Source organism: Pseudorca crassidens, chromosome 9 (assembly GCF_039906515.1).
Source record: "Pseudorca crassidens isolate mPseCra1 chromosome 9, mPseCra1.hap1, whole genome shotgun sequence".
NCBI lineage: Eukaryota > Metazoa > Chordata > Mammalia > Artiodactyla > Delphinidae > Pseudorca > Pseudorca crassidens.
Genome location: NC_090304.1, coordinates 69,899,459 through 69,914,593, shown reverse-complemented (window position 1 = coordinate 69,914,593; position 15,135 = coordinate 69,899,459). Strand labels below are relative to the sequence as shown.

The 15,135-nt window shown below is 37.3% G+C and overlaps 1 protein-coding gene across 4 annotated transcripts in view; it reads left to right on the top strand.

Moving 5' to 3' along the window:
* The first annotated feature begins 1,052 nt into the window (after positions 1-1,052).
* SLC36A4 (solute carrier family 36 member 4) overlaps positions 1,053-15,135 on the top strand; it is a 44,679-nt gene continuing 30,596 nt past the window's right edge. The window contains exons 1-5 of one of the 4 annotated variants that reach the window (XM_067750694.1): positions 1,098-1,231; positions 10,731-10,854; positions 12,020-12,110; positions 13,565-13,653; positions 14,679-14,774. In XM_067750694.1, the coding sequence (XP_067606795.1) occupies positions 1,180-1,231; positions 10,731-10,854; positions 12,020-12,110; positions 13,565-13,653; positions 14,679-14,774 (452 nt within the window). In that variant the 5' untranslated portion in view covers positions 1,098-1,179. Of the gene's footprint in view, positions 1,232-10,730; positions 10,855-12,019; positions 12,111-13,564; positions 13,654-14,678; positions 14,775-15,135 lie in introns of those variants that run through there. The other 3 variants (XM_067750696.1, XM_067750695.1, XM_067750697.1) reach the window with 3 other exon arrangements.

Sequence of the window (15,135 nt, the reverse complement as noted above, 5' to 3'; positions counted from 1 at the left end):
GGAGAAAAGGTACAGATATTACGTAACTGCGTACTTTTTAAATCTTAGCATTTTAAATATTTATCACTATCACCATGTAGTTATATCAGTGATCCTAGAAATCAGACACACAACCCCCCATCAAAACAACAACAACAAACCAACTTTCCTCAGAAGACCCTACTGAAATAGAACGGACAAAAAGAAAAAGTCTTATGTCCTGGCTTTAAAGAACTATGAAATGAAAAAAAAAAAAAAGAGCAATTTCAAAATTAAAGCACTTTCATTCTATCCAAAAGCCTGCTTCAGATGTACCCACCTGAGGGGCCAGCTGCATATTGTAAGCCCCAGCTCTGGCTGCAGACAGAATTCCATCTTTGCCATTTACTACTTTATTATCCTTGGACAGGTTACTTAGCTCTGTGCGTTTAGTTCCCACATCTGTAAAATGGATATACACATTAGAATTATCGCACAGGCTTGTCATCTGAATTAAATAAGACAATGCATGTACAGTGCTTAAGAATATTTGACACTGCATCAGTATAATTACTCTTAACCTTAATTTCCTTTCAACACTGCGGCTAACGTCAAGTATCTGAAGGGCACTGAAAAATCCTTAAAGTGAAACTATCTGACTAAATGAAACGCTACTTGAGGGCACCCTCTATCTCTAAATAGAGGCATAGAGACGGAAAAACAGGTAGTCAGAACTCCAACATGGATGGGGCAAATTCCCTCCTACTTTGCATTCTTCAAGGTGCCTTGCAGAATGCTAAAGCCTTGCAAGTAGATGGCGTCCTGGAATTTGAGCTCGTGGTCATCTGTAAAGACACCCTCCCCACCCTCATCCCCACCAGGGAGCTATAGGCCTGGGTCTCCGCCAGCTCTAAGTTACTACCCCCAGTTATCTCCAAAACGTCCCTCCTCTCCCGTTACCCTGCCCTTCTGCAGCCGGACCTCCTCTCACTCGGGTCTTCTACCCCGAGCGCTGCTCACCGGCCGCAACACAACGCCCCAGGAAGGCTCCTCGAGCCCCGGCGCCTCCGCCGGGCCGGGCCGCCCCAGTGCGCATGCTCCCCGCCGAGCGGGTGCGGTGCTCCGGGCCGGGCGCGGTTCCCGCTCAGCCGGGAAGGCCTTGGCCACGCAGCGGCAGGAGCGCGCGTCCCGGGGCGGCGGCGTCCTGGAGACCCCCGAGAGATGGAAGCTGCGGCGCCGGCGGCGGCCGAGGCGGCTGGGCACGAAGAGCTCGGTGGGTGCTGGGCGCGGGCGGGGGCGCTGGCCGACGTGGCGCAGGGATGCGCGTCCGCGGGAAGCGCCGAGGCCCCGAGCCCGCACTCGGCCTCGGCCGGGGGTCTGGGGGCGGTGCGGGCGCCTGCGCGGCCGCGCACCCTGCCTCACGCGTCAGGGTTCGCGTTTCCTGTCCCTAGGCAGGGAGAAACGCGGAGTGGCTTTCCGGTCGTTGTTGGGGTTTCTTGGGGGTCAGGGTTCTTGGGGTTGTGGGTCTGGCGTAGGTTTGAATGTAAAACCATCAAAGCAGACCTCCCTGGGACATTTGGGTTGAGCCGAGGCTTAGGAGGTGACTGACCTCCGAGTCAGCACCTGCACAGGAACGAGTTGTCCGATATGAGAGCTGGGTCAGGCGAAAAGCTAGGCCCTACAGAGGGCGTCAAAATGTACGTGTGTGTATGTGTGCGCGCGCGCGCGGGAGCGCGCGCTGACGGTTGTCGTGCGTTGGTGTACGTTTCAAAGGCAATGCAGAGCCTTCGCAGACTCTCACTGGTTTTTTTTTCCAACGATGCTTTAAGGAAGTTGCCATGGTTTGGCCTTTCAGACACGGCAGCCCTGTTCGGAATCCCTGGTGAATCCTTAATTTACCGTCTGCCACCCCAGGAGTGGCGAGTGGGACGTGCTGACCAGACTGAGATACGACGTGTAGTTGGCTCACTTGGCAGAGTTTGTTTTCCTGCTTTCCTCTGGTGTCTTGTCTCCTTGGCGACAGGGAATGCGAAACTTTGTTTATGGTTTCCAGCTGTCAAAAGTAAAACAAAAATAGAGATCGAGGTAGTAATAATATTGTTCCTCCCAGTTAGATGCATTGTGTTAGGAATATTTGTAATTCGCTGCTAAATGATTAAAAAAGAAGTTGAGCTTTAAAGAAATACTTTATTATAGTAACAGATTGCTGTCCTGTAATAATGTGCAGGGCACTTTGCAGTTGATTTCTTTCAAGTCACAGTAATGGTAGAAATAAACGTAACGTGTTATTGAATGTTTACTGTGTCGAGCAGTGTAAATGCTTGACATATGTTTTGTTTCCTTTAATCCTCACAACAATGGGGAGGTAGGTGCAATTATTATCCCTGTTTTATAGATAGAATAATTTTAAGCTCATTAATGGCAGTACCCAGATAGGAATCCAGGTTTATCTGTTTTAAATTCGAGGTGGGAATTTACCAGAACTCCAACATGGATGGGGCAAATTCCCTCCTACTTTGCATTCTTCCAGGTGCCTTGCAGAATGCTAAAGGTGGGAAAATGTGCATTCTCATGCATTGCTGGTAAAAGCAGTATAATATACTTATCCTTAAAAATGCACACATCGTTTGACTCAGCATTTCTACTTCTAGAAATATTTCCCAAGGAAATAAGTCATGTAACATATCAATAGATGTTCATTACGTTATTTATAAATGTGAAAAGCTGGTGACTATCTAAATGTCCAATTAAAGGAAATTGTTTAGGTAAATTGTGATATAGCCATGTAGTCATATACTGAATAGCCCTTTAAAGTCATGTGGGAAGATGTTCGCCATATGTATTTTTACTAACTGAAAAAGTTTTCTAAATTATTTTGATTTTTTAAAATTATGTCTCTTCATTAATTCAACACATATTTGTTGAGCTTCTCCTATGTGCTAGGCACTGCTTTAGGCATTTGGGATACAACTGTGATACATTTGTGAACAACACAGATCAAGATTCCTGCTCTCATGGAACTTATATTCTAGTAAGAGGAAGCAGACAATGAACAGTAAAGACAATTATCAGTTAATTTAAAGTACATTAGGCTAAAAGTGCTATGGAAAAAAGAGCAGAGTAAGGGAAATCCGGAGAGAGCGTGGGAGTTAGGCAGTTTATAGCATTTTATAAAGTAGTCAGAATGGACCTTATTGAATAGGTAGGACTTGAGCAAAGGCTTGGAAGAGGTGAGGGAATTAGTCAAGTGGATATCTGAGGAAAGACTCTTCTAGGCAGAAAGAACAGCTGGAGTAAAGACAGAAGTAGTGAGGAGGGCAAGGAGGCTGAAGCAGAATGATCAAGGTGGTGATGAGGCCAGATTATGTAGGACAGCAGTCCGCAACCTTTTTGGCACCGGGGACTGGTTTCGTGGAAGACAGTTTTTCCACCCGGTGAGTGAGGGGGGTGAGGGGGGAGATGGTTCAGGCAGTAACGGGAGCGATGGGGAGCGGCATATGAAGCTTTGCTTGCTCACCTGCCGCTCAACTCCTGCTGTGCGGCCTGGTTCCTAACAGGCCGTGGACCGGTACCGGTCCACAGCCTGGGGGTTGGAGGCCTCTGATGTAGGGTCTTGCAGTTCCATGTAAAGCCTTTGGCTTTTGCTCTGAGAGAATGGGGAGCCAGTGCAGGGTTTCAGCAGAGGAGAGACATGATCTGACTTAAATTCTAAAAGGATCATACTGTGTGAAGAGTGCACTGTACGGGGCTATAGTAGAAGCAGGGTATTTCAGCAATTCAGGAGACAGGTGTACATGTCCTTCACAGCAGTAGTGGTAGCAGCAGTGGGAGTGGAGAGAAATGGTTAGACTCTGGATATATATTTAAAGTAGAATGAGAATGATTTCCTAACAGATTAGATGAGGGGTGAGAGTGAGACAGAGACAAGGATAACTCCAGGGACCTGAGTGTCTAGAAGAATGAAATTGCCATCAGATGAGATGTTGTGGTTGTTGTATAATACGTCTACAGATTCTCTGATGTTTCTCTCGTCAAGAGGAGGAACTTAATTTCCTTCCTTTTGAGTGTGGGCTGTATTTAGTAACTTGCTTCTATTGAATAGATTATGGTGGAAGTGATGATGTTTGACTTCGAAGCTAGGTCCTAAAAGGCATTGTGCCAGGCTCTCGTTTTTGGATTAGTTACTTGGGGAGAGGCAGCTGCCATGTTGCAAGGATACTCAAGCAATTGTAAGGAAGGGCCCACATTGCCTAGAACTGAGGCATCCTGATGTGAGCGATAAGTTGTTATACAGTAATCCATAGCCAGTTGAGATGGGTTAAGCCAGGAAGAGCAGGTTTGGTGGTGAAGATGAGGAGTTCAGTTTGGGGCATGCTGAGTTTGAAATGTCTATTAGATATGAAAGTGTAGATGTCGAGTAGGCAGGTGGATTTATGTCTAGAGTTAGGGAGATGTCTCGGCTGGAGATATGAATTTGGAAGTCATCATCATGAAGATAATATTTAAAGCCATGGACTGAATGAAAATATACTGGAGTGAGTGTATGTGTTTGTGTATACTCTAAAATGTTGCCAGCAGTAGTTTCTAGGTGATGAGGTCATTTTATTTTCAAAAATGTTGCTTATCTTTATATTTTCTGATTTTCTACAATGACCAAATATTATTTAATTTTAAAAAGAATTTAAAAAATGGGGTGTCTGTGTGAAAAGCACTGGTAGAGTTGTTAAGATACAGGTTTCCTTAAGGTCTGCACATTATTTCAAAGAGGATGGGGACCTCTGGAAGGTGAGCGAGTGAAGCTGCATCTCCCACTCCCCATCGCTTGAATTACCGCCTGAACCATCGCTGCACCCTCCCCCTCCCAGTCAGTGGAAAAATTGTCTTCCATGAAACTGGTCCCTGGTGCCAAAAAGGTTGGGGACCACTGCTGTAGTGAATTTAGCAGTTTCCTGATTGTTGCACATTTAGGTTGTTTCCAAATTTTCAGTATAGTGGTTTTGTTTTTTTTTTGTTTTTTTTTTTTGCTGTACGCGGGCCTCTCACTGTTGTGGCCTCTCCCGTTGCGGAGCACAGGCTCCGGACGCGCAGGCCCAGGGACCATGGCTCACGGGCCCAGCCGCTCCGCGGCATGTGGGATCTTCCCGGACTGGGGCACGAAACCGTGTCCCCTGCATCAGCAGGCGGACTCTCAACCACTGCGCCACCAGGGAAGCCCCAGTATAGTGTTTTGATTAAGATCTTTGTGCAGAAATCCTTTTCTCCATATACTGGATTTGCAGAAGTGGAATTACTTGGTGAAAAGGATAAACATTTTAAAGGTTTCAATACATATTGCTAAATGAATGTGATTTTTCTCTATTCTGACAACAGGTGGAAATTTAGGTTGATTTTAGGTTAGAAAATTCAGGTTGAAGCAATTGCCTGGGCAACATAAGAGAGCATAAAAAGCACTGCCTAAGAATGTTCCAATTGTATGCACCATTAATGTATACATATGGTGTATAATGTATGGTTTATAATATTGAATGAAGCTAGTACTTCTTATTCATTTATATTTTTCTATTTGTAAATAGAAATAATTTTGTCTAGGTAGTTTGATATCCATTGATTAATTATTTTATAAGGCATTGTTAATTCTTTTTTTAACTGAAATATAGTTGCTGTACAGTATTAAATAAGTTACAGGTGTACAATATAGTGATTCACAATTTTTAAAGATTATATTCCACTTATAGTTACTATAATATATTGGCTATATTCCCCACATTGTACAATATATCCTTGTAGCTTATTTTATACCTAATAGTTTGTACCTCTTAACTCCCTACTTCTTTATTGCCCCTCCTCCCTTCCATCTCCCCACTGGTAGCCACTAGTTTGTCCTCCATATCCGTGGGTCTGCTTCTTTTTTGTTATATTCACCAGTTTGTTGTATTTTTTAGATTCCACATATAAGTGATATCATACAGTATTTACATTTCTCTGTCTGACTTATTTCATTTAGCATAATGACTTCCAAGTCCATCCATGTTGTTGCAAATAGCAAAATTTCATTCTTGTTTATGGCTGAGCAGTATTCCATTGTGCAATCTACAAATTCAGTGCAATCGCTTTCAAAATACCAATGACGTTTTTCACAGAACTAGAACAATTACATTTAAAATTTGTGTGGAAACACAAAAGACCCCAAATAGCCAAAACAGTCTGGATAAAAAAGAACAAAGCAGGAGGAATCACAGTTCCCGACTTCAGATTATACCACAAAGCTACAGTAATTAAAACGGTATGGTACTGGCACTAAAGCAGATACAGATCAATGGAACAGAAAGAGAGCCCAGAAATAAATCCACACACTTATGGACAACTAGTCTGTGACAAAGGAGGCAAGAATATACAATGGAGAAAAGATAGTCTCTTCAATAAGTGGTGCTGGGAAAACTGGATAGCTGCGTGTAAAAGAATGAAATCAGAACATTCTCTAACACCATATAAAGCATTGTTAATTCTTAACTATAGTAATCACAAGCATTTTTCAGAGCTGTCCAATTCAATATTTGGCCAAAGGCAAGACATTGGCAACTAATAGACTTTATGTGTAATGTAAGTTGGATTTTGTAATTTTTAATTACTTTGCATGAGTATTCCTGTTTTATTTCATATGTTCTTACCTCTGTTAAAGCTTATCCAATGTTAGGTTTTTAAGTATTTGTCTCCTTCACTAGTCTCAATTTCCTTCTGTCTGGTATAACATATTTTGTCTGTATGCATACTCAGTATTATAGCACCGTTTGTAGCGCATAAGTGCTCAGAATTATTATTAGTGGTAAATGAATTAAATTCACGTCAGATTTATATTTTAAAATCCTGTAAAGCAAAATTTTTTTCTAATATTTCATTATGTAGGAAGGGGAAGAAAACTAATATTTATTGATTACTTATTATGTGCCAAGGACGAGGCTCTATGCTTCATATATATTATCCCATTTCACTGTCACAAAACCCCCGTGAGGTAGAAATTACTACTCTCATTTTCTACATGAAAAGATAGGCCCAGAGGAATCCTGGGTAAAATATAAATCAGATCATGTCACGCCTCTGCACAAAACTTTACTTTTGTCCAGCATGGTAGCCTTTAGCCATATGTGTATCTGATCTGAAATATGGTTTGTCTGAATTAAAATATGCTGTAATTGTAAAATACACTCTGGATTTCTAAGACTTAGTATGAAAAATAGAATGTAAAATATCTTGTTAATAATTTTTATATTGATTACATTATCATTGAAATGATAATATTTTGGATATATTGGGTTAAATAAAATGTTATTAAAATTAATTTTACTTGTTGCTTTTTTGCCTTTTGCTTTTTGATAATGGCCACCCTACCATGTATGAAGTGACATTTCATTGTGATTTTGATTTGCATTTCATGATGATTAGTGATATTGAGCATTTTTTCTGTTGGCCATTTGTATGTCTTCTTTGGAGAAATGTCTGTTCAAATCTTTAGCCAATTTATTAATCAGGTTATTAGGTTCTCTTTTTATTTGTTTTTGTTTTTCTTGCTCTTTAGTTGAAGGAGTTCCTTATGTACTTTGGAAATTAACCCCTTATCAGATATATGGTTTGCAAATACATTCTCCCATTCCTTAGATTGACTTTTCACTCTGTTGATTGTTTCCTTTGCTGTGCAGAAGCTTTTTAGTTTGATGTAGTCCCACTTACCTATTTTTGCTTTAGTTAACTGTACTTTTGGTGACATATTCATGAAATCATTGCCAAAACCAATATCTAAACCTTTCCTCCTATGTTTTCTTGTAGAAGTTTTACAGTTTCAAGTTTACATGTAAGTTTTTAATCCATTTTGAGTTGATTTTTGTGTATGGTACAAGATAAAAATCCAATTTCATTCTTTTGTATGTGGATACCCAGTATTCTGAGCACCATTTGTTGAAAACACTGTCTTTTCCACATTGTGTATTCTTGGCACCCTTGTTGAAGATCAGTTGCATAGACTGATTTCTGGGCTCTCTATTCTGTTCTGTTGGTCTGTATGTCTGTCATTATGCCAATATCATAATGCTTTAATTACAGAAGACCTTAAATATCCCAAAGAATTTTGAAAAACAACAAAGCTGATCACACTTCTTGATTTCAAAATATATTACAAAGCTAAAGAATCTTTCAGTATCTTAAAGCATAACTTTACTCTTGTGAAAAACTGTTGTGCTGAGTTCCAAATAGCACTGGGATAATGGCAGCTGCCTAAATCCTAATCTCTTCACATATCCTCCCCCAAAACCTGTTAATTCAACAAGGAGCACAAGTAAACACATTCATGAAATTATTCTTATAGCATTAATAGGAGACCAAGGATACCACAAACTTCAAATAATCTGTAAATAGAAAAATAAACAAAATTTCAAACAGAGCTCCTGTCACTGCTGCAAATATGCAGAATGGAGGAGGAGTCTTTAGAATCTCTGTGGAAAGGAGGAGGGGGAGCAGGAGGCTTGGAAGAAGCACAGTGAAAATCTCCCTTAGAAAGAGAAAATCTAAACTAAAGTGTTAAAAGTCTAAACAGAGGTCAGGTCGGGGAGTTGTAAATTCACTAAATTCAAATTTTGTAAATTGCCAAAGTAGATAGAAAGAATACAACTGAAAGATGAGAGAATAAGAGACACAGAAAGGCAAATTAGAATTAGACCATTAATTGTTGTATAGGTGGAAGTCAGAGGACACCATTTAAAACCGATAAACAAGATAGTAAAAGAATAAGAATGGGCTTCCCTGGTGGCGCAGTGGTTGAGAGTCCGCCTGCCGATGCAGGGGACACGGGTTCGTGCCCCGGTCCGGGAAGATCCCACATGCCACGGAGCGGCTGGGCCCGTGAGCCATGGCCACTGAGCCTGCGCGTCCGGAGCCTGTGCTCTGCAACGGGAGAGGCCACAACAGTGAGAGGCCTGCGTACCGCAAAAAAAAAAAAAAAAAAAAAAAAAAAGAATAAGAAAAAAAGAGGATTAAGGGCACCATAAAAGATAAAATGGCAAAGGTAGCTAGTAGAATAGCTCAACTAAATGCAATACATGATCCAAAAAAAAATTACTAAGAGAACCTTATTAGTACAGTTGATGAAACTGGAAAATAGAATGTGGATTAAGTAAAAGTATTGATCAATATTAAACTACTTGAACTTGATTACTGTGAATATTCAGGAAAATATTCTTGTTCATAGGGAATACATGCTAGTGATAAGGTAAAATGGCATGATATATGTAATGTACTCTCAAATAGTTAATAACAAGTGATGAACATTTGAGAGAGAAAAAGAAAACATGGCAAAATGTTAAAATTTGTTGAGCCTGTAAAGGGTACATGGGAGGGTTTTTTGTACTATTCATGCAAATTTAATGTAAGTTTGAAATTATTACAAAATAAGTTTTAAAAAGTTATGTCAATCAGTCACTTCCAACTAAATCATTTAGGTTACCCCAATTCCCTGTTACGTAGGTTTATTGTATGTATTTGAATGGAACAAACTTTCACTTCTTTAAAATATCCTATACTTCAGACCTTACTAATGCATGTCAGTCATCTCAATAAATTTGAATTTAGTGAATTTTACGAGAACAAGACAGACAGTGATGACTAGTGTTATCTTTCTCCTCAGAAGGAGCAAAATCATGCTAAAAATTGCTAGATATAAGAATAGATTGTGGTACTAAAAATTTAAAGATTGGAATGGCTTTATAATCTTTTTAAAGCATTTAAAATTATGCTTGCCAGCAATTCCACTCCTGGGTATATGTACAAAAAAACCCAAAACACTAATTTGAAAAGCTACATGCACCCCAGTGTGCACAACAGCATTATTTACAATAGCCAAGATATGGAAGCAACCTAAGTGTTTATGAACAGATGGGTGGATAAAGAAGATGTGGTATGTATGCACAATGGGATACTACTCAGCCATAAAAAAGAATGAAATTTTGCCATATGCAACAACACGTATGGACTTGGAAGGTATTATATCAGACAGACAAATACTGTATGATATCACTTATGTGGAATCTAAAAAATACAACAAACTAGTGAGTATAACAAAAAAGCAGACTCACGGGTATGGAGAACAAACTAGTGGACGCCAGTGGGGAGAAGGAAGGGGGGAGGGGCAATATAGGGGTAGGGGATTATGAGGTACAAATTATTAGATATAAAATAAGCTACAAGGATATATTGTACAACATGGGGAATATAGCCAATATTTTATAACTATAAATGGAGTATAACCTTTAAAAATTGTGAACCACTATACATACACCTGTAACATATAATATTATACAACTCTACTTCAGTTAAAAAGTTTTTTTAATTTTTAAGAATAAAAATAAATAAAAATATGATTACCATTTATGTACTCAGTATGATTTGAAGCTAACAAGAGATGGAAGTTCATTTTATTATTTCTTCACATTTTTCACCCCGTAATTCTATCATCATTTACTATAAACCTCAGGTAGACAAAACAGAAAACATTTTGCATTGAATACTTATGCTTTTCACTTTGCACTGCTTAGTCCAAACCAAATATCCAGCAAATGAGTCTAGTTGTTTCTTTCTAAATACGGTAGAACTCAAAAGTATTAATGTGAGTTAACTTAGGGTGGAAATAGTAAAGATGCGTACAAATGGCATGTCCTATTAAAACTGTTATTTATACCAGCTTTAAGCCAAGTTTTAAAATGGTAGTGAAGCACTTTTTCTTTTTAAAGATATGGATATAATGAGACCCTTAATAAATGAGCAAAACTTTGATGGGACATCAGATGAAGAACACGAGCAAGAGCTCCTGCCTGTTCAGAAGCGTTACCAGCTTGATGGTCAAGAGGGTATTTCGTAAGTGTTAAGGTTAAATGTCATTTTCTCTTTTCACTCAGTGTATATTTTGTAATCATCTGCTATGGACCAGGCACTTAAGTAGATACTACAGAAGACACAAAGATGAATAAGATACGGTTCTCACCCTCAAGGCGTTTATAGTCTATTTGGGAAGGAAGAAACACATCTAAATTACAGAGCCGTGTGTAGGAATTACTAAAATGATGATCTGTATCAAATGCTATGGATCTTGAAAGAAGGGAGATCAGATTGAGAGGAAGAGAAATTTTAAGAGAAGGGGCTTCTGAAATGGTTAGGAGTTAGACCGTGGGAAGTAGGTAGTAAACACTTCTTTATGTTGAGTGAATGGTATGAAACAAAGTCATGGTCCCAGGGAAGCAGTGGAACATTTTTTAAACTTTTTTTGTTATTTTGTCATCATGAATAGATTTGAATAAGGTATTATTCTAATAGTGATTTAACAGTTAAGCAAAGTAACATTTTAATTGATCAAAAAAGAATAAAGTAAAAAAATTTTTAGGCAAGCATTTTTGTTTCATAAGATAAAAATTTGTGCTATTCTTCCTAGTTTAATTTGTTTTTTCTTGGTCAAGAGACCTCCTTCAAATGCCTCTTGGAAACTTTTCTTAGGTGAAATCCCTTGGGAGTTCATGTTGTCTGAAAGTTAATTAGTATTTATCTTACCTGATGATACACATAGTTTTAGAAATTGTATGTTTTTTCTTTTAATTAACTTCCTCTGAGGTTGATAATCATAGATCAGCTATGTTTAATATCATGATTACATAGATAGTGCAACAAATTGCTGTTTTACCAGCTTAGCTGTATATAGTCTTCAACATTGTTCTGAATATCATAGCAGCAAAGAATCTTATGAGAAAATTACCTTTTCTTTATTACTTTAATAAATACAAAAATACTTTCACTTAAATAACTCATTTAATCTCCATAGTAACCCTCTGTATTCCACTTTTAAGTAGCAAAGATAGGACTTGAACCAAATATAACTTTTGGCTCATTCAACTTCTGGTTGAATGGAAATGTTAATTTGATTCCTTGCCTAGATTAATTTTTAGTTCCCTTTTAATGCTAAAACCATGGTCATGTGATTTTAATAGCTTTTGTTCTAAAATGTTTAAATCTTACAACTTTTACTTTTCAGATTTGTACAAACTCTTATGCATCTTCTTAAGGGAAATATTGGAACTGGTCTTTTAGGACTTCCACTGGCAATAAAAAATGCAGGCATAGTGGTAAGACTCATCTTTGTAATCTCTAGTTAAAATACAGTTATCAGTCTTAATTTACAGCAAAAATTACAAGTTAACATCTGACCTAGTCAAATATAACCTGGTCAGGTGACAACTAGATAATCATTTAGCTGTTGCTGATAAAATTATGTGAACTGTGATAATAATATCTAAAAATGAGAGTTAATTACTCTTTTCACTTCTACTTAATTACTTATTTATAATATTTGACAGAAAGATCCTAAATCACTATTTGATTTTTCCAGATATGGTTATATCTTATTATTCTTTTGGATTTTCAGGAATTTAAGTAATATGTTCATATCAACAAACATTTATAGAGTATTTGTATTGGTGAAATTTTATAGTTTTTTAGATTCCAAATAAAATATGTAGTTTTCAGACTTAAAGAATAATAGTTAAGAAAAGGAATAATAATATCTTTTTTTGTTGTTTGTTTTTGTTTTTTTGCGGTACGTGGGCCTCTCACTGCTGTGGCCTCTCCCATTGCGGAGCACAGGCTCCGGACGTGCAGGCTCAGCGGCCATGGCTTATGGGCCCAGCCGCTCTGTAGCATGTGAGATCTTCTCGGACCGGGGCACGAACCCAAGTCCCCTGCATTGGCAGGTGGACTCTCAACCACTGCGCCACCAGGGAAGCCCCTAGGAATAACAATATCTTTTGAAAACAAATATTCAAAGTTTTGTTAGAACCAATTATTGTAATTATAGAGAATCCTGGTAGGGGAGAATTCACTTATGAAGTAGTGAAATTATATTTAACTTTTTTTAACTGACCAGTTTTCTTAACAACAGTTGTAACTATCATCTTTCTCTGCATTGGACTTTGTCCACCCTAATTTAGAGAAACTTTAAAGTTTCTGATTATAAAAATAAACTTTGGCAGCATTTTGTCTATCTCTCAATAATCAGGCATCATTTTATTTTTAGTAAATAAGTACTTGAAAATTTTTATGTACCACTTTTTCAAATAATTATTTTCTAGGCACAGTTTCTCACACGTAATTCTCAACAAGCAATCTATGGAAGAAGTAGATTGCCCACAATGCCAGATGATACAGTGCTTTTTAGTCATTTAGATAATGATTCATAGTTGCATATACTTATAATGGTGAGACACTGATAGTCACAGATTTGCCATGCGATGTTAAGTATGATGTTGTATTCTATTCTACTTTGTTGCATACCTCTACTCTACATTCATAGCTTTGGATAGCCAAGTCGATAAGATGGAATCATATGTGGTTGTCTTAAATATTACTAAATTCTTTCTGTATCAGATTCACTAATTTCCCTTATGCAAATGACTCTTTAATCATTTTGCCTAACAAATATTTACTCACTGCAAATTAGTAGTCTGTTGTCTCATTGTTTATAAGGTAACTTGATTTTTATTAAACTGAAATATTTAAATATTATAAAATGTTTCCCTCACAGCTTGGACCAATCAGCCTTGTGTTTATAGGAATTATTTCTGTTCACTGTATGCACATTTTGGTACGTTGCAGTCACTTTCTATGTCAGAGGTAAATGTGGATTTGTCAAGTCTATTTAATTTATTTTAAATCTATATATTTATTTAAAGTATCAGATAGTCTTATATTTCTACTGTGCTTTGCAACTAGAAGTTGTATTTCCTATAATCTGTTACATAGACAAGTCTAGGATAATGAATATGGGAAAACGTAGGATTTCATATGATTGCAATCTAGTCAGAATATATATAGTTCTTTTAAAAGAAGTGAAATAGAATGGTTTCTTTTATTTAGTGTAAGTGAAAAAACTCAGGGAAGTTATATGGGGAAAGTGGAGGCAGCAGGGCTACTTTTAGTTAAAGAATAATGGTCTTTAATTTGTTAGTAATTTCATTTTGGGTGTAATGCCTTTGCTGCTCTTTGCTGATATGTGGGTTGGTAGATAGTCAATGAAACGATATTTTGTTTTCTTTATTTTTGCATCATAAAATGATTCTATTGGATAGTGAACCAACTTTTTAAAAAAACGAATACTGTCTATTCTGATAAACTAACATTCTAATCTTAACTCTTTTTTGTTGTTGTTAAATGTTCTTAAAACTTCGGGCACGTCATTTATGATCTTTAAATAACAATATATACTTAAAAAAAATAGGAGAGACAACATGGCTATTTTGATGATTAAATAGGGTAGTTTGTGTAACAATATATTATAAAGCCCTGTACAGATGTATTAAATAATGCCGTTATAAGAATGGAATAATTTAAGCATGAACAGTGTAGTTGATGTTTTTAGATAATTGAAACATTTAGATCAGTGAAACACAAATACTACGTTATATGAATTCAACAAATACATAAACTTTAACGGTGGATAAAAACTAATATACTGGTAAGAAGGGTATACAAAAATTTTTAATTTCATGAGATAACTTTAGAAGTATGCAGATCTCAAAATTTCAAAAACTCCTCTGTCAGTGTATAGCCCATTTATCTGATGTTCTTTTCAAGAAATGGATTTATGGACCAATTAAAAATTTTTCTTTTTCATATGCATGTATGTCATTAAATTTCAGGTTTAAAAGGTCAACATTAGGGTATAGTGACACTGTGAGTTTTGCTATGGAAGTAAGTCCTTGGAGTTGTCTGCAGAAGCAAGCAGCATGGGGACGGTAAGTACTTGCTATGTTATTAGTAATTATTTTAAGTATTAATAATATTTAAACTTACATTAATTTTAAGTATTTTAACCTGGCAAGATACATTAACAAGAGTGTGATAAAGTTGGGAGGAAACAATATTTAGAGTTAGACAGACTTGGATTCAAATCTCAACTCTACCATCTTACGAATTTATGACCTGGGTCCAAGTATTTTTATTTTGTTTTAGTTTTTCACTATCAAATGAGTAATCCTGTGAAGTATTATTATGGTAGTCTAAATAAAATGATATTTATAAAGCACCTAGCTAACCTCTGGTATAATCATGATCAATAATTAAGTAAAGGAAAAAGAGCAAGAGAAATGTTGCTAT